This window comes from Tinamus guttatus, unplaced genomic scaffold, assembly GCF_059628265.1.
Source record: "Tinamus guttatus ecotype Peru unplaced genomic scaffold, ASM5962826v1 Tinamus_guttatus_pri_ptg000510l, whole genome shotgun sequence".
NCBI classification, from domain to species: Eukaryota; Metazoa; Chordata; class Aves; order Tinamiformes; family Tinamidae; genus Tinamus; species Tinamus guttatus.
This window is the reverse complement of record NW_028289044.1, coordinates 319,196-338,493: the sequence shown is the minus strand read 5'-3', so window position 1 is coordinate 338,493 and position 19,298 is coordinate 319,196. Positions and strand designations below refer to the sequence as shown.

At 45.3% G+C, this 19,298-nt stretch overlaps 2 protein-coding genes across 2 annotated transcripts; one reads left to right on the top strand and one right to left on the bottom strand.

Moving 5' to 3' along the window:
• The first annotated feature begins 1,950 nt into the window (after positions 1-1,950).
• On the top strand, positions 1,951-7,484 carry CTHRC1 (collagen triple helix repeat containing 1). Its single transcript, XM_088533584.1, has 4 exons — positions 1,951-2,064; positions 4,256-4,477; positions 5,432-5,648; positions 6,941-7,484. Exons 1-4 carry the CDS (start codon positions 1,951-1,953, stop codon positions 7,081-7,083), a joined length of 696 nt encoding a protein of 231 aa, XP_088389710.1. The 3' UTR covers positions 7,084-7,484.
• A 2,325-nt stretch (positions 7,485-9,809) lies between these two features.
• SLC25A32 (solute carrier family 25 member 32) lies at positions 9,810-19,194 on the bottom strand. The gene is made up of 7 exons (XM_088533603.1): positions 19,017-19,194; positions 17,328-17,478; positions 16,125-16,210; positions 14,880-15,040; positions 12,118-12,231; positions 11,636-11,781; positions 9,810-10,070 (listed from the first exon to the last, which is right to left on the bottom strand). The coding sequence occupies exons 1-7, from the start codon at positions 19,192-19,194 to the stop codon at positions 9,935-9,937; spliced, it is 972 nt and encodes a 323-aa protein (XP_088389729.1). The 3' UTR covers positions 9,810-9,934.
• Positions 19,195-19,298: the final 104 nt, after the last annotated feature.

Sequence of the window (19,298 nt, the reverse complement as noted above, 5' to 3'; positions counted from 1 at the left end):
CTGAAAAGATCAGTGGTTTTGGACCTCAAGTGCCCTCTGTGCTCTAGAGGAATTGATAAGCAGCAAGGAAGTAGAGAAAAAAGAGCCCAAATCCCTTAAAGGCTTCTACCCTAGACCTAAGGAATGCTGTAGTGGTGAGAGAACTCAAGAAAATGCACACAGATGTATATGTAAATTCTGCTATCTAAAAGAATCATAGAATCATAGAATCATAGAATGCTTAGGGTTGGAAGGGACCTCTAGAGATCATCTAGTCCAACCCCCCTGCATACGCAGGGACACCTAGTGCACGTGGCACAGGACTGCGTCCAAGCGGGTTTGAAGATCTCCAGAGAAGGAGACTCCACAACCTCTCTGGGCAGCCTGTAAAAGAAGAGGAATTGCACTGAGAAGGTCTTCAACACTGCTGCGCTGCATACTTCAGCTATCACGCATTTGAAGAAATTAATTAACAGAAACTTGGCGATCTGGGAAAGGGCGAACCGCAGTGACAGTCACTATGGATGCTGGGGATCCTTGGGTGCTTGGATCACGATGCCCCTCTTGTGCAAACAGGCATATGATGGCGAAGTCAACCATCCTCCTCCGTGAGAGTATCCTGAACCCTGGCATGGACACGCACTTGCGTAACGACTGCTCTGCATGTACGTGTTCATGGGGATGAACCAAGGCTGCCACAGCAGCAATTACCATAACTATGCCTTTACATCACTCCATAGCTTTTCCCAACGGGCTCACGGAATTACTAGAAGCGAGATGTGCGTATCTTTGCAGCTCCCCACAAAGCACACGTTGTAATCCCCGCCTCAGGGAGACGTGGCTGGCAGCAAGCCTGACACTCAGGACTCTGCATAACGCGGTTTGTAAGAGCGTCCAAGGGCCCACATCGCGTTTAGGGTTTTACTGCACTCAGGTAACACAGACGTGGGAAGAAGAGGAAGAGAAGTGTGTTACGGTGTGAGGCGATCGCGCAGGCAGAGCGCTGCAAGGAGGTTCAGTGCAAATAGAAACCTGGCTCTGCACGCCTGCAGTGAAAGGCTCAGTGTCTTGTAACACACATTCCTACTTGAAAAACGCATTAAATACCTCGGGAAAGGAAAAAAAAAGAAGTGTTGAAGTGTATCCCCCCTACTGGAAACGCTACTGCTGCAAATCGCACTAGGACTGGAACATTCCCGACTTATCTCCCCAGTATCCGTTACTGCCATTCAATATTCCAGGACACACAGCATTCCTGACAGCGCTTTCATGCCTGGTATGGCCCACACATAAAATGTTATTTCAAATGAAGGTAAAAGGGCATGGTTTATGCCAGGAGTTTTCTTGTGTTACTAGATCAACGTTCAGCGTTCAGTGGGCTGGGGTGTTTCATGAAAATCTGACGTGCTGTTGCAGTTTTCGCAGGATCTGCTTTTGCGGGAGTGCGGCGCTCCCGTTACCGTTAAACCGCCCGTTTACACGGAGCTGTTTTAACGTTGCTGCTACCTGCGGTACATGAGGTTCCTGCAGGGACCTTGGCCCGTGAACTCCTGGCAAAACAAACCAACCAACCAAACAACCCCCCAACCCCTCTCTTTCATCAGGAATTATCAGGTATGGTTAGCGAGCTCGTGAGGCGAACGGGGCCGTTTGAGGGCCTGGGCGCCGCCTTCCCGCCCTCGCCATGGCGGCCGCTCCCGCGGCCCTCACGCGCCCCGCGGCCGCCGCGCTCGAGGCCCCGCCATGGCGGCGCGGCCCCCCGCGCCCTGCGGGGGCGGGACCCCCCTGCGCCCGCGCCAGCGGCTCGGGGCCGGCTCCGCCTGGAAGTTCCTGCTCGGTTACAGGATGGAAATTCCGGGCCTCCCCGGGGAGGGAGCTCGGCCTTGGCGCTCTCAAAGCCCCATTGATCGCCGAGCGCGGCGGACGCGTCCCGCCGGCAGCGCCCGCTCCCGCCTCGGCCCGGCCCGCGCCATGCGCCCCGCCGCGCTGCTGCTGCTGCTGCTGCTGCTGCGCGCGGCGCCCGGCGGCGCCGAGAGCCCCAAGGGGAAGCAGAAGGCGCTGCGGCAGCGGGAGGTGCTGGACGTGGTGAGTGCGGCGGGGACGTGGCGGGCCGGGCTCGCAAAGCCCCTTCCCCGCGACCCCCGGGCAGTGGCGGCGGGGCCGGGCGGCTGAGGCGAGCGGGGCTCCCGCGCTCCCCGCCGCGGGGGTGAAGGAGGCGCCGCGGCCGCCCCGCTCCCCGGCGCATCCCTGCGAGCGCCGCTTCTGTGCGGCGGGGACCGGGCACAAAACAACCAACTGCGAAACGAGGAGGAAGGAAAAGGGCGACTCTGCGGCAGCCGCCGCGTCCCGGGAAAGCCGCATCTTGCGCTGTGCTCCGTAATTCCCTGAAGTCGCGCTCCCGTGTCCGTCCCCTTTGGCACGCGGGGCTGCATAGCTGTGCGCGCTGCAACGAGAAACCTGAATGCGCTGGGGCTATCCCGTCTCGCGGCAGGGGAAGGGACTGGGATTTTTCCAGTGCTTGGAATGTGAAAAGCAGATGTGAGGCCGTTTCCAAGAGCTGCTGGAGTCCCGTTCCCCTCCTATAGAATATCAGTGACACGGAGATCATTTCCACCATCTCCAGAGAGATCCCCCAAAGCGACGTGCTGGGGCAAAGCGCCTTCCCCTTCACCCAGCTTTGATGGCCTTTCCCTCTTGATGTAGGAATTGAGTTGCACCACGGATAGGGCCTCTGCACTTGCGGGACAGCTCAGGGTTAGCTGTTTAATGTATATTTAGCTCTATTTGAGGGTCCCTCGTGCCAGGCATTTCTCTCACATTGCTCTGTGCCTCTGGGTGTGGTGGCTGAGCCGCGTTGCTCAGATAAATAGATGGGAGCTGATTCATCCAAAGTCCTGGTGTGCAATCGCTTTCAACGAAAGCAGACTCACCGCAGAGCCCTCAAAGAGCAGACTGAAAAAAAAGACACACAAGAAGGACATTTTCCTTTTGAAAGATGCTTTATGCATTTCCCGCCTAGGAAAACGTGCAGAAATACTTGACTTGGCAAGCAAATGAGTTTAGTTGGAGCGGAGACCAAAGCCTAGGTGACCCTTTTGCTCACATTAATTTCATTTTATTTTATTTTTTGTGCAGCAGCTCAAGCTCTCTGGAAGAGGCAAAGGGCTAGAGGTGCCGCTCGGGCTCGCGCGGCTGCGGCGGCGGCGCGACGAGCTCTCCCCCTCGCGGCGGCGGCCGCGCTCCGTGGGCGCCCGCGTGCGGGGCTGCTCCCCGAGACCCGCAGCGCGCCGGGGCTGCAAACAGGCTAAAAAGGCAGAGAGCCAAAATCAGGCGGCCAGCGCTGCACGGGGGAGAAGTGTCTTTGCGTAATCGGGATGTGCATCTGCAGCCAGGCTCCTGTTCAGTAGTTTGCACTGAAAGCACTGAAGAAGAACCAGGCCCAGAAAAGTGGTGCTGGGTCGCGCCTGCTCCTGCTGCCTGGGCTCGGGCTGACCCGGGCTCCGAGCTGCACACGCTGTCCGGGGACGGTGAAACCGCCTCTTCCAGAGCAACGTGTCACCTCTCGTCGTACTGCTGACATTATGGAGGGTGTATTAGTGCGCAGTTCTTCCGTGCCTGCATGGAAGAATACGGGTAGAAATCCTGAGTACAGGTTTATTGCAGCGCACGGCTTCCCATATCTCTGTCAACATCAATATGTGTCTGAAATGCACTTTTATTGGCACTCTGGAGGCTGCCTTGCATGAAACAGTTGCTGGAGCAGCGGGAGTCTGTTCCAGGGGGATAGAGCAAATAACCTGTTAGCCTCTGTTTTGTGCAAAATACAAAGTTTCTCGACTTCAAAAAAGAAAAAAGGACCAAATTATTGTAAAAGTTTTTACAGGAGAGTTATGCAAGCATTGGGGTGCTTGCACAAAGTGGAAAAAGTGACTATCGAAACTGAACTTTTTTTTGTATTGGAATGTTTTTGGTTTTCTGAATTTCACTATTGTGGTTTTAATCCTTGCTCTAGGATAATTTCAGATCTTCTTTAGGAATTCGTATTTATGCATTTTTTTCGTAAAATATTTGAAGTCATAATTCACAGTAAATTCTGCTTATATTGCTATTTTACCTTTGCAGTTATTTTATCCTTTTTCTACTTTGTCCTCTGCTGGAACTGTTTTCTCCTTGGTCCAGAGAAAACCATCTGCATGTGGCAGAATAATTTGGCGGGGGGCAGTGGGGCTCCGCAGAGGCCATGGGCAGAGCCAGCAGCGCCTGTCGTGTTTTCCAGTACAATGGCATGTGCTTGCAAGGCCCCAGCGGAGTTCCCGGGCGCGACGGGAGCCCCGGCGTGAACGGCATTCCCGGGACGCCCGGCATCCCGGGCCGCGACGGCCTCAAGGGCGAGAAGGGCGAGTGTATGCGGGAGAGCTTCGAGGAGTCCTGGACACCCAACTTCAAGCAGTGCTCGTGGAGCGCCCTGAATTACGGCATAGACCTCGGGAAAATAGCAGTAAGTTGCTGTTGCCAACGGTGCTCTGTTTTGCCAACTAAAGCAGTATCGGCAGCTTGTAAATTCAGCTGCAGGTCAGAGATGTCTGCAGGTCAGAGACATCTCTGCAGAGATCCCCCTTTCAACCCGTGAGGGTGAACTTCTCAAAGATTTCCCCCAGGTCCATCTCAAATGTGTTTATACAGTTTCCAACATGTGCCCACTTGTTTATTCCTGTAGCAGCGTCTTCAAAAAATGAGGTGGCTGCTTTGAGAATACTTTTAGAAGACCAGGTTCAGTTTTCCCCATCTGTAGCTGAGGAGCTGGAAGGGATGCTACATAAAAAGTTCCTCCATAAGTAGGGCAAGATTTTTACCACATTATAAGGTATAATTGTTAATATAAGGTATAAGGTATTAATTGTACTTTGACTTTATAACTTCTACCTCAGAATGGTCATTGAAAAGTATTACTGAAGAAAGGATCAGAATTGTTCAGGGTCAGAATTAACAAATCTTACCCAGTTCAACCCACCTATCCCGTCCTCTGCTGCAGCCCTTGAGTATAAAGCTTGCAAACACAACAGTGCAAGCCTACGAGGGAGCTACAAATCCCAAGCCAGCAGGAGCAATGGAGCAGTGCGAGGCGTTGAGTGCAGCTTCCCAGTAGCTCATTGCACTGTATATAATCCCCAGAGGTAACTAGGTGACCAGCTTCCCAGCAGGTGTTCTCTAATTAAAGTTAAGAATTTCAATAGTCCCTCCTCCCCACTATCTTCTCTGAGGTGCTGTTTCTGATTTGCATCATATTGTATTTGCCAGGGAGCACTTTTTGTGCGTGGGTGAGTGGGGAGGGGAATTTACTCCTTTTCCAGGGAAAAGGAATAAAGGATATAGTCAAAACATTCTCAAAACAATTCCAGGAAGTACGTTCAAAATCAGAAGTTGCTGCTGAACCACTTTTGTCCCCCCGTAGGAGTGTACGTTCACGAAGATGCGCTCCAACAGCGCCCTCCGCGTGCTCTTCAGCGGGTCCCTGCGGCTAAAATGCAGAAACGCCTGTTGTCAGCGCTGGTATTTTACCTTCAACGGAGCAGAATGTGCTGGGCCACTTCCTATTGAAGCCATAATATATTTAGATCAAGGAAGTCCAGAGCTGAATTCTACCATTAACATACACCGAACCTCTTCAGGTGCGTATGCCAGGACTGCATGAACAGAAATATTTTCTAGCCGCTGTGAAGGGTGGTGGCCAAAGGGGTAGAGAACACAGACTCTGCTGTAGAAAGTCAAAAGACTCAAAAGGCAGAAGGGTAGTCCATTAATACTTGGTCTGTTGTATAACTATCAATAACAGTAACGAAACTGGAATTATTTATAAATAGTTCTTTTCACTGTGGTATTTTTCATGATACTTTACATCCTGCAATTTAGAAATGGAAGAAGCTTTTGATGAGAAGATCTTACCACATGCTATATGGTAAAATTGCATTGCTGCCGAGTAGAAAGTGTTTTAGTCTGAATTATAGTACTGCTATTTGCAGTTATCTGTGCAGAACTAGACTAGACTTCATCCTCTAGGAATTTTTTGCATAATTTTCAGCTGAAATGCAAAAGCACCTCAAAAGTGAGATTACTTACTGGCTAAGCAAAAAGGAAATTAGAGAAGTCATTCCAAAACGGAAGGATATGATACTATGAAAAGGGGGTAAATGTACTAGCATGCAGTCTGGACTCTTCTGATGGTTGCTGGTTATGCGCTGAGAAGCGTCTATAAAACCAAGGGTGTTGCATTAACTTAACAGATTTACGGCTATGAAAATTCCTCAGTGAGGTCAGTGGTTTCAGCTCTACGTGGTTCTCAGAGTCCAAGATTTCTGCCTAGAATGGAGCTAGATAACTGTGAACAGCAGCACAGCTCTTCACGAAAGTCCATTTTCCTCCCTGTAAATAGAGCAGAGCTTCTGTAGCATTTTTCTTTTTGCACGGAGGGGTAGAGCTTGCCTGCCCTCATGACCCCGTCTCCAGTCGCGATGCGAGCGGACAGGACAGCAGTGGAAGCGGCGCGTCCCGCGGGTGCAGTGAAGCAGGATCTGGCACGCGCTGTTGCTGCCTTCCCCGCTCCCCACCCCAGCTATAGTGTTGCAAAAAGAGAGAGCTGGGTGGGATTGAAACCGTGTGCCAGCTACCAGATCGCAAGCTGAAGTATTTAGAGGAGATACACCTCCCGTTTAGCCATCCCAAGGATTACCCTCTGCTTCAGGTCATGTAACAGAGGCCAGCAGGGCACAGGGGATTCCCACCTATATTGCCACAATGATTTTTTTTCTTTACTTCTAAAAATGTTGTTCAGATTTAATTAAAATAGCACAAGCTTGCAATGAGTTGCTGCTGCTGCTCAGTATTTGCATCCAGCTTGGCTTGTGCCACACGCAGTGCCCAGGACCGTGTCTGCTGCCCTAACACAGTTTTTGTCTTTGAACAGTGGAAGGTCTGTGCGAAGGGATCAACGCCGGCCTGGTGGACGTGGCCATCTGGGTTGGCACTTGCTCGGATTACCCAAGGGGAGACGCTTCTACTGGATGGAATTCAGTCTCCCGTATCATCATTGAGGAACTGCCAAAATAACTTCCCCCCTCCTTATTTTTTTATTATTTTCTACGATTTTCTTCAAAATGTATTTCATAGATATGGGTGCAAGTATTTGACTAAAATGCAACAAACTGTTGCATCTGTAGTGTTTTGTCTAACCTTCTTTTTGGTACACTGAAGGAACTTTTACAATAATCATTTTAGAATATAAATATCTGAAACAAGCTAGTTTTGTTTTTTAAGTCATTGTTTGGACTGAAATATGAACATGTACCACCATTTTAAGAATTGTAACTAACTTTTTTATATCGAATAAATAAATAAGACCTTTTACAAAAAAAAATCAGGCTATTTTATTGGTCAGCAAGCTGTTTAAGTACATCGTCTTACGACAGACATTTATGTTTTAGAAGACTTCAGACAAAGCTCCCAGCATTGCTTTAGGCTTCAAAATACACACCCACTTTTACAGTTACAAAACTTATATTTCCTTTCTCCAGTGAAATGAAAACTAATTCTCCTGTGTGTAGCCTGTCAGATCTCCCACTCACTTTGGGGTTAATTAAAAGGTAGGCATATGAAATAGTTTGGAGGCCATGGAAATAATGGCTTTCAGGAAGGGTACTCAAAGACTGATGTTGCAGATATTTAACTGCAGCCTCAAGCCTGGACAGAAAGGGTTAACACCGATCCTGCGAGCACAGTATTGGCAGCAGCATTTTAAGTGTTCGCTTCCAAAAATAAGTGATAGTGCTCATTGTTTTTTAAAGACATATAAATTCTAAAGGGAAACAGTCATATTTACATTACAAAAGCAAATTTGCATTAATGAAACAAAAAGCAAGAGATAAAATGCATGTATAACATGCGGAAATATCAACTGCTGCCAGAAATTAAAAGGAAATGCATTCAATCTGAGATTTTTTTTCCCCCCTCTCTTTTGACCAGGGTGTCAATTTGTCCCCAGGTTTCTCTCAACTGGCCAGCTCTGGGCTGCAGCTTTTTAGGGAGTCTTAGAGGAACGTGCCTGAAGCTAGGAGAGCACTGAGGCTTTCCCCTCGCTGCTGCAGCCCAGCACACGGGCGAGCTGGTGTTTATCTGTGGGAACTGTCCCTGCTTTCCTTGGCGCAGACGATGGCTGCAGGGCATGAGAGCACAGAGCCGCTGCTGTGAGCCGCGCTCTGCGCTGCCTTCCAGGCTGGCCCTTACGGCACAGTAACTGCTTGTGCACAGGCTGCAGCCTCTCTCTGCATTTGTCCTGCAGCACGAGTAGGCTGCCCTGGGCACAGAACATACTGACCAGGATAGTGTAAACGCTCGTGTTTTCTTACAATTTATTTGTATGTCCATATATGTGTATTTATAATGTATTTTGCATCTTGGATGGCAGACTTAACTCAATATTCCATTAAATTCCTTTTGCAGACTTGAAGACACACAACACCAAGGAAAAAACTCTTAAGGCATGAGCAGTTAATGACTGTTAGCATTCGGGACAGTAATTTCACAGTAAGCTTTAAGTAAATTTGATCTCCAAACACACACAAAAGCTTTTGCAAAAACACAACCAAACAAAAACCCACCCAAGGTCAGCTATAATGGCCACATGTCATCTCAGCTGAGATACCACAGTATATTGCCAACCGCATCCGATTAGGGCGCGAGATCAGGGGAGCAGAAAGTGTAAATTTAAATATGTTAAAAGTTAAGCATAGGTATCACATGCCAATAGTATCAGTTGAAACAAACAAGGGGATCGTTGAGTGCAGATTCAAAATACAGAGCAGCTCTTGATATTTCCCAAGCTTTAACCTACAAGTGAAAGTAATTCCCAAATCTCTGCTTTAAAAGCCTTATTTTTAGGCTTAGGTTACACTTCTATGAACCAGCAAACAGCAGAAGCAGCTTTCTGGACAGTAATGTATTTTCTTAATGAAGAACTAACCCCCCCTCCACAAGATCTCCCAAAACTACACAGCCTTGACAGCAATTTTGCCATGCAAGTAAACATTATTACTCAAATTGACTATGAGATGCATTTTTTTAGAATTTCTATTTCTCAAATATTATTAATCTTTTCTTTTCTCTTTAAAAGTGCCTTGAAAATTGCAACATTATTTACATAATTATCAAAAAACCCTAATTTTTCTTATGTAACCTGCTTTTAATATTTTTTGGTCTGACCTTAGTGATGGAGAATGAATGTCTTGCTTGGAGCGACAGAGACAGACAGAAAGAAGGGTAAGTGGCCAGCGCTGTGCCATAGACTTTGGTCTGGTGTTAAAAACGAAGCAGCCAAAAACCACCCTGCAAGTCAGTTTCAGTAACAGACAAGAACTGTGGTTCATCAGATCGGCCATTATTCAAACAGCCCAGAAAGGAGAGCTGGCTGTTCACAAAACACGGCGAGTTTCCAGACTGCAGCCCCCAGAGGCAGTGCCTGGTTCCAGCAGCAGCCCGGAGCACTCTGGAGCACCAACTCAGGCACCTTCCACACAGGTGGATTGAGAAGACTCCAGACACCATTGTCAATAACTCCATCCATGCTCGCTTTGTGAGACTCAGAAAAAGACACTGTATTTGACATTTTAGCAGAATCCAGAATGGCTTTGATCTCAGTTTTCATTCCTTCCAGTCCTAGTGCTATTTCACAGATGCAGAAAATTGTTTCAAGTAGGCACTGCTGATCCCGAGCAGTCAGCCTGCAGAAGCCCGGGTGCACTCAGCAAAGGCGATGGAAACTGGATGGATTTGCACAGTCTCCTGGTTCTCCCCTCCTGGCACTACGTCAGCTCACAATGTCCAACCAGACTGCTGAACTAAGGCTCTCGCAGATCATAAATACAAAAAATAAAGGATAAATCCTCCTGAACACAAGCTTGTACCTTTAATTATTTTCTTCTCTAAAACCAAGTAAAAAACTAGATACATTTTCATACACTACGAAGGTAATACAGCAGGCAGGAGTCACTCTGATCACATTGGCAATAATTCCTTTGTAAAATCCACGAATTCCTTCTCTCCTTTAAAGACACAGAAAAACATTTACTTTTAATGTACTTTAATAGGAATCAGACATAAAACAAGTTATGGTGTTTTTCTTTCCTTTTGAGTGAGCACTTTAGGTTAGGAATAATGATGTCAGAATTATTTTATACAAAAATGTTTAAAAAGATGTGATATATCAATTCTTAAGCCCCATCTTCTCTTCTGAGCAAAAAAATAAGACTAATTTAGCCTAAACTTTGGTGGGTTTTTTTCTAACTTGGAGTATCTTTCTTTATGCAGTAAGAAATGCTTGAAATACCTGAAATTTCTGCAGCCTCTTCCAAAAAAGAATTTACATATTTAATCTCACTGAAGTTGACAGGGCTGAAATGCCTTGTGGTTCTGTGTTGCGTAATAAGTGAGCTGAGGGTCAGTACAACCAAAACAGGTCAGCTGCAAACATTAGCTTTCAATTTTAGAGAATTAGAGCACTTCTGATTCCCCTGGCTAGCAAGTCACACACCAACCCCTCCCAAATTGAATCACAATATTCATGTTAGTTTGGGTGACCTAACAGTGTTAAAAAGTTTCAAATACTTCTGTTTCCAGCTCCACACTTCCTAGCTTCCTAGGGGCTTAGGGGGCACCTATGGTGAAGGCAGGTCTTGGGAAGGGCTCAGCCAGGGTTTATACTCCCCTCCTCAGTGCTCTAGACTGTATGTATTAGTTTCATATTAGCACTGGGCCCAGACTGGCTGCCTATATTCACACTGCACTAGAACTAAGGAGCCTTCCTACAGAGCACAGCACTGAAGAGCACCCTGCTGAGACATCAAAGCTATTTTCACTAATAACCAGCTTAAGCCTAAATGTTTTGTACTGTCTCTGAAGCAGAGCTGGCGCTGGGACAACGCAGCCTCCCTTATGTGGCACCTCTTATTATCCCCACAAGTAGCCGACTGCATTTGTCTCTTTCTCAGAATAAGTTGCAACCCAGAAATGTTCTTCAGGGCAAGGTGAATACGAGCTGTGTCCTGCAGGGGTGGTCAACCTCAACAACTGGAGTTCTGCAGTAAAAACCTTCACATTCCCTGAGAAACTGAGGGAAGACACACATCTGGGAGAAGATACACAGAGCTGTGAGGAAACAGCTCTCTAAATGTCCTACAGGAAGCTGAACCTAGACTAGAAATGCCACAGGGTAACACAGGGACATCAGGATGAACAGCTCTGGCTGGCACTTCCTTCTGTCAGGGGTACGGAAAATGACCCCTCATCATATGGGGTAGTCTAAAGCATTTCAGTGAGATTGCCCTAAGAGTCCCAAATGGCCAATTTGTCATTGTTTTTTAATCTTGCTAATCTGTAAGATAAATTTGTTGAGGAAGGCAGGAAGCAGGCAGCCCCAATCCTCACCTATCCTGCTTTGTCCTTAGATTACTGCTTTCAGTGGCCTCCAGCTCAGAATGACTTGGTGCAGCTTTCTTTGCGCTGCGCTGCACTGCAGGCCAGCAGCGTAAAGCCACTAAATATGGTTCTGATTCCGTAAGGTAGAGCCCTTTTCCTGGATACTTCCCACATTTTGCTTCTGCATGCTCACCTCCACGTCCTGCGGATCACGTCGAGCACGCCAGAGTAGGTGTTATGCTGATCTTGAAGACGAGCTCGTACAACCTGATAGGGGTACGTTGCTGACACAGCAAATATTTTGGATACAGCTGCAGTGGTTATGTATTCCACAGTGTTCTAAAAGCAACACAAATTTCAAAGCTTGCTATAATATGATTCAGATTAGCCACTTTCCCAGAATCCTATTTAATTTTTGTAATCTGAACTCTAGATTTTTCCTCTTTAAGTAGTAAGGTATTTCAAAAAATGTCAATGTTTTATCCAAAACTAGGACTAGCCAGTTGTGGATCGCTTGTAATAGAAAAGTGAAAAAGCTTGATATGTTATTTTATTTATTCACTCCTATGAACCTATTGATACTTTTTAAACATGGCCGTTCAGTGACCTAAAGAAATGCAGCACATTTTCAGTTGTTCACAGGCCACAGAAGGTTTTCATTCTCAGTAATCTTACCAGCTTTTTATCTGGTACTCTGTTCCTGTACTTGTTGTATCTCAGTTTCAAGTCCTCATACGCCATGAACTGAAGTGCTCCATGTGAAGTTCCAAACAGACCCGGCACAAATCCCTAAAACAAGGAATAAAACAAGGTTAAACAGCAGCCCACAAATGTCTGCACAACTTGCCAGAGCTCGGTTTAACCCCCACATCAGTCCTTCACAAATGTGAACACACACTTGTTGCTGTGCAGAATGACTCAAAACCCACGTGGGCCAGTTTTCTTATGGCAAGCATCACACAAAAGTGTAGTAAATGTTCACAGAGCCCACACGACTTACAGACTAAGACGCCTAAAGAACATTTAGGCAAAACAAGTGGATTAGGGACTTAAAACTAGCAAAGCACTCATGGCACGGATCAGGACAGTGAGAATACAAGCAAGTTAGTTACTTTCTTGTAAAGGTGCTGCAGGGCATCTGCCCCTTCCAGGAACTGGGCCCAAGCCCACTTATTTCCACCTGAGACTGCTGTGTCAGCTACTGAGAGCATCAGATGAGGATGACCCTCGGGAGCAGAGGCACAGAGAACACTGCAAGCAAGTCCTGGAGTTATCCATCGCTCTGGGTGTGTACACACACCTCCACAGTACACGTACAATGGAAAGCTGAAGGGCACCTATGAGGTGCCCTTATCTCCTATAAGGACTATATATGTATCTATGTTTTACTGTAAATCAATAAATCAAAGGCTTAGATCAGTTCAGAGCATTCCTCCCAACTTTTAACTGCAACAACAAAACTGTAACAAATCAATCTGGGGAGTGTTCCCCACTTGTAAGAGGCAGAACAGACAGAAAAACATAACAGGAAAATGTAAAGAAACCTTTCCTTTTTTCCTTTCTGGAAAAAAAAATAAGTTGAGTGAAGGGGTGAAAAGTTCATCTCTGGAATTTCTTAAAAAAAAAAAAAAAAAAAAAAAGCAGGAGTTGCTGAAAACTAACTGATAGCTGCATAGGTTCCGAGATGTACTAGTTCTTTTTTTGGAGTATTAATCACAATTAATCACATCCACCAGAAAAATACAGTGGCAAGTTAATTATCTTGGATGAAAATGAGTTTTAACAGCCAAAAGCTTGCTGAAAAGTGCTGCAGAGGGACAGTTATAAAACAGTAAAGGATGAAAATGTGGACAAAAGGACTAGAAGAATCAACATTCCTCAGAAATCACTGGTATTGAGCAGTTTTATCAGCTTTCACATGGTGAGCTTTGTTTTATGATCCATTCAGCTATGACGGAGAAGATGTGTCCAGACAAAGATCTGCATTAGATTAAATCAGAACTGGGAATGCTAAATCCATGCAGGTCAATATACTACTAGGGGCCTGGAATAAAGAAAAGGCATCCTGGTCCATTTGCATTTCTAGTGTACAACAGCACAAAAAAAATGAGTTGCTTCGTAAGTTTCTAACTTGCAGAAAGAAATAAAAGAACAAAACGGATGAAACCTGCACAAGGCTTCTGGGACTTCAGAAATCAGCTTTCAAGAAGCTACAGATCTGGTAAATCCAAGGTGTAAGTAACACTCATTGAGGAAGGGGTTTTTGAGTACTTTTTTTGACAGGAAGGAGATGAATTTGTTATCGGAGTAGAAAATAATGGTCATGAACTGATCAGCAAACACGAGTGATGAGATGTGTTAGGGACTGTACCCTATACATCCTACGTTAGGATGATGCATTGATACCATAGGTGAATGTGGTCATATTTTTCCCACTGACAAGAGAAGAATGCAAGTTAACAACTATGAGTGCTAAAAATTTGAATTTAAGTCAGTGTATTTGGATAACTTGCACCCAAGAGTCCTACAGAACCTACTGATGAGATTTGCTAACTGAACACCAACATTAGACTTGTACTGCTGGGGAAAATTTCCAAAGACTGAAGGACTTCTGGTGTTTGCCCACTTTTAAAAGGGGCAAAAGTTAGGAAGAAGCATTTTGTTCCTAGTGTCAGAAGTCGACATTCACTGACACGTGGCATACTAGCATTATATTTTTTGCAGAAAAAAAAAATAGGACAATTCTTGAGAGTGCTCTTGTTTTATAGTATTACTGCATTATACACAGCAGGAAAATAACCAGGCTGAACTAAAATAGATTTCTTCACACCTTCCAGGCATGACTAAAGTATCCTGATGTCATGGCCTGAAGGAAAGGGGAGGCACAAAGAAGTCCAATTCCAGTTGCCATCTGTTTCCCTAAACAGACCACACTTTGAAGTCTACAAAGTTTATGAATCTACAGATGACATATTATAGATCTCAATAACTAGGAGGCAAATGAACAGTTGTGAAGGTGTCCATTGTGGAAGAAAGAATTAATGGCTACCTTAGTCACATGTTATATTCCACAAGGCATTAGACTGATTCAGTGGAAGAAAGCATTAGCAGCAAGAAAAATTGCTACCATCCTCATCCAAATCCTAATTAGAGGAAGACTCTAAAAAGATTAGAAGCAAATTGTATTTACTCTCATTTCATCATTATCTCGCAAGAGAGAGAAAAAAAAAAAAAAAAAAGCTTATATTCTACATTCTGCCTTTTCCTTATGATTCAGCCTTTTTACTGCAGTTATTTAGTAGGGAAGAAGATTTACAGAATAAAAAAAGGTGAGCTTATACAAACAAACTGCATTTTTTTTTTTTTTTAGGCAAGTCTCATAGCACTGCAGAGTGGCGACAGCCCACCATCCTGGAACCTTTTTTAAATTGCATTACCTTATACAAGCCACGTATGCCCTCTTTCTTGTATATCTTGAGGAGAGCATCCAGCATTCCCTTGTACTGCCGCTTTGACGGGTCAGCGCCAGCGTCATACTGCAACACGAGACGAGTCTTCGTTACCCATATGGGGTTTGTGATACAGAGGGTCATGGCTCCTGAGAACAGATGGAAATTAGACTGGCTGTTACACCCCCCCTTAAAGCTCGCCCTAGCTTCTTCAGCTCAGTGCACCATGGGCTTCCACAAGGGCAAAACTACCATCCTAAACGACTGCTTGTATTACTTAAAACAGGCAAAGTTTAGGCACAGGATTGTTCTCTCTGCCTTCAAAGTTCACATCCAAGTTCAACCTACTAGTTGCTCTAGTGGAATCAATTGCCTTTCTTTTATCACCTTTCAACAATCAGCAGTGTAATCTGTACTAGATAGGAAACTAGAAATTAAGTAACTTCATTTTGTGCTCTGATTATCTCAATTAGTATTCATATATATAATTTTTCAAAATGTAGTGGATACCTTGATCATGATTAACATGCTTAGCTAGATTGCCACGATAACACAGACAACCTGTAGTTTTGTAATTTATTCTAATGCAATAGTAAAACAGCTAATTTCTTTTTTTTTTTACATCAAACAACATAACATTAAATTGCTATAGTATCCTAATAAAAAGTCTTCTCAATTGTCTAGATTAGTATGTATGAAATAGAAGCATATATAAGAACATATACTAGAAACAAAGTAATAAAAGTCAAGTTGATAAAAAAAAATGTTATTTTTATTTTGGATTTATGGTTTCTAAGAAAACTTGGAGCTTAAATTGAAAAATTTTCAAGGACCAATGATCAGTTCAGCTATTCTACTAACTGCAACAAGCCTTCTCTTTTCCAAGTCTGTGTTCAACATGTAATGGGTTAGTAAGCTGATAATAAGTTACGTAGTTTATGCTTTGGGACTTATAGTAGTACTACTAGTGGAAAATACACTCACGCATGAGGAAAAAAAAAAAAAGGTCAGAGAGTATTTTAATAACTGCTAATTGTGAGCAAAACTAAAGGTCACAGACATCCATCCATCCATCTATTCATCTTACATACACGTACTGCCTGCAAATAAATTAATGATGTTTATCTGGACTGAAACACACTTACCATCTGTAAGAAAAAGCAGCACTGACAGACAAACGCAGCATATGCACAGGTTAGAAACAAACGTTAATCATCTTTGCATGTAGCTCACCTGCCTCTGCAGCTGACACCAGGTGTTCGGTTGCACTTAGGCTTTCCAGCTTCCCTTCCTTTTTGTAAGCTTTGATGGCATTGTAACTGGAAATCACAAGAGAGATTTTGGTAAAAGAAAAGAAAAAACATAACTAGGTACATAAGGTACATAACTGAAAAAAAAAACCCACATAAAATTCACTTAAGAGATGATCAGGAAGAGCATTACGTCACTTAACCTTACAAAACAGATGTGTCAGGAAAATATCTCTGTTTACTTGATTACTTGCTGAACAGTTAATTCTTTAAAGGGAACTACAGAAATATAAATTTAAATTGATGAATTATTACTGTCAGAAGCAACATGAACAACATATTGAAACAGTTATCTCCAAAGATAAAGTTATCTTTAAAGAAACTGATTAGATAGTCCCCCTTTTATTTAAAGAGAGTGGCAGGTATCTATTTCGTAGCTCAGGGATACACTGAACTTTCTCTCGACCCAATATCTAGTCTTGCCATCTACTTTGTGGACTGAGAAGTAGTCAACAGGAGTTGGACTATGACTTGTAGTGAAGACTGAAGAGCAAAGTCCAGCAATAACAGAGTCTAGAGAACTACTGAGTGAGCTTCATACAGGCATGCCAAAAAAACTTTCCCAAAATCCTTCAATGAGCTGGGGACTGCAGGAAATCAGTTTACAGTTATATAGCTGATAAAGTAGAAAATAATAAATATTAAAAAAAAAAACAAATAAAACCACACAAAAACAGCCTTTATAAGCAAAGCATATCAATTCATAAAACAAACGAAGATACTCATGGCCACTAGAAGAACTAAACATCAGTAAAACATTTAGCTTTAGTAAACATTTTATTCTTTAGTTTTTATCATATTTCACAGCTTAAGCTCTTATTTTCTGCATATTTTTAGGCACAGTTTATCAACACTTTTAGAAGATTCTTAGCTAGCAATGTCACAACCTCCCCAGTTCCCTAGTTCTTCGGAAGCACCGTGGCGTGAAGCATCATGCACTGTGCCTGACAAAGGAACCAGTCTCTGCCTCAAATTGCTTTTGTTCCAACAGACTTGGACTTCCCAGAAGAATCACGAGTTTATTTAGCACATTTTTTATACCTTCCCTCTCCCTCACCCCTGCAAAAGGGCCAGCCAATATCTGAAGCTTAAGTACACACGTGAAACATTTTACAGTTCTACTTACAAGAAAAAGTAAAGTCCCCAGGAAGCCCCGGCTCCCCACACGTTTGGAGTCACTCCTTGATACAAGCCCCGCAATCCTTCGTGCTTCCAGACTGTGGTCATACAGTGGAGAATCCCATTGTACTTTGGCCTCAGCTCCAATCCATCACTTACTATTTAACGGAGAGACAACATCAAAAAATGTTTCAGAAAACATGAAGTTCAGCTGTGTAGGAGCCACCATGTGGCCTCCAACCAAGGCTGCAGTAAACACACAGACTTAAATGATTAGCTGCATTTTAAAGGTGTGCAAGAGTTAGGGCTTAGAGCTTTCACAAGAGTCTACAGTTTGCTACCGGGAATGGGAAAGAATGTTAATCACAACTCTTATGGGGATGGGAAGAAGTACCTAAATGACATCTAAACTCAGAAGATACCATGTTACTCCATGCCGTAAAAAAGATACATTCTCAGAGTACTGAAAAACAGCACACAAGATATTATGTTAAAAGATGGAGTTCAGATCTAAGTGATTTGGATGAAACTTCTGCAGAAAACCTATGAGCCTTGGATCAGTCCAACCAAAAGTCAACAGACTGAAATCAAGAACTAAAGTGAAAAATTTATATTCAATCGCAGGACAACTTAGATTGGAAGAGACATCCAGAGGGCACCAATCCAACTCTCTGCTCAAAACAGGCCTAATTAGATCAGGTTGTTAAGGACATGTCCAGTCATCTCTGGGCTGGAGAGACTATAACCTCTTTGGACTATAATCTCTTCCGGGATTTGATCATCCACACAAAATGGGTAAACCTGTGTCTGTTGCCTCTTCTTCTATTGCTGAGCATCACCAAGGAGAGTCCAATGCCAACTTCTCAACATCCTCCAACTGGAGAGTCACTGACAACAACAATGTCTCCCCTTACCTGTTTCCTTAAATCTGAATAGATCCATCTCTCTCAGCCTCTCCTCTTATGGCCTGTTCTATGGTTTCCTAACTAGCTTGATGGCCGATGGCCTCTCCTGGACTTAGTCTAGACTATCCTTATCCTTTGTCCTGAAAATCCTCCTTGTGTCAGTGACCTCCTTGAAACCCAGACTGGAAACAGTGCTTCAGATGTGGCCTCAGAAGTGCCACTCTTAAGAGGTATACTCTTACAGGTCAGGGTTGTGAGAGGCACAAATAAGTGTTTAAATCCTAGTTTTGGATTTATCTGATCAGATAATGCAGCCTAAAGGTAACAGCACCTTCTGCAGTCTCTGGGAACATCCTAAAAGTTTTGCCTTGAGATGGGAGACAAAGGAACCTGAAACTATCCGCTTTGGCCTCCTGCTTGCCCATTCTAACTCACGCAGCCACCCTGCCAAAAAGCCTGTCATTATGCAACTACACGTGGACTTGGGCAAAACCTTGCAGCCTCGGAAACCATACCGGGCCCTCCTCCCCCTCTGCTGCCTCCTGAAAGAGCGGGGAAAGGGGCCGGTCACTAACCGAGAACCCCCTCGCAAAATGAGGCCAGGAAAACTTCAGCAATAAGGGCGAGCTCTGAGGAGGCTCCCGCGGGACGGCAGGAGCTGCCTGACCCCTCCCCGCGCCCGCAGCTGCCGTCTCGGCCCGAGGAGCCGTGGCGGCTCCCACCACGTGCGCCCCGATCCTCTCGCGGCCTCCCAGGGCCGCGGCCGTTCCGCCCGGCCGGCGCAGCCTCACCTGCGAAGCGGATCTTGACCAGGTCGAGCGGGTGCAGCACGAGCGTGGAGATGACGCCGCCGCTCAGCCCCGCCGCCAGGTTCTCGAGCCGCACGTGGCGGAGCAGGGAGCGCACGGGCGGCGCGGCCGGCGCCCCCACGGCGCATGCGGGGCTCTGCGCGCCCGGTGCCGCGCTCATCGCCAACGGCCGCAACGGCGCCAACGGCCGCAACGGCGCCAACGGCAGCAACGGCTGCGGCGAGGGGGCGGGGCGTCCTCTCAGCCGCCGCGCACCCAGCGCCG

What these genes read in the sequence shown, in the direction of transcription:
- SLC25A32 (XM_088533603.1), bottom strand. Translation starts at nt 19,194, where the DNA reads ATGAGCGCGGCACCGGGCGCGCAGAGCCCCGCATGCGCCGTGGGGGCG. An exon ending in GGTCAAGATCCGCTTCGCAG is followed by an intron (nt 17,479 to 19,016) that starts GTGAGGCTGCGC and finishes TCCGTTAAATAG; the next exon opens with TAAGTGATGGATTGGAGCTG. An exon ending in TGGGGACTTTACTTTTTCTT is followed by an intron (nt 16,211 to 17,327) that starts GTAAGTAGAACT and finishes TGTGATTTCCAG; the next exon opens with TTACAATGCCATCAAAGCTT.
- CTHRC1 (XM_088533584.1), top strand. Translation starts at nt 1,951, where the DNA reads ATGCGCCCCGCCGCGCTGCTGCTGCTGCTGCTGCTGCTGCGCGCGGCG. An exon ending in TAGACCTCGGGAAAATAGCA is followed by an intron (nt 4,478 to 5,431) that starts GTAAGTTGCTGT and finishes GTCCCCCCGTAG; the next exon opens with GAGTGTACGTTCACGAAGAT. An exon ending in CATACACCGAACCTCTTCAG is followed by an intron (nt 5,649 to 6,940) that starts GTGCGTATGCCA and finishes GTCTTTGAACAG; the next exon opens with TGGAAGGTCTGTGCGAAGGG.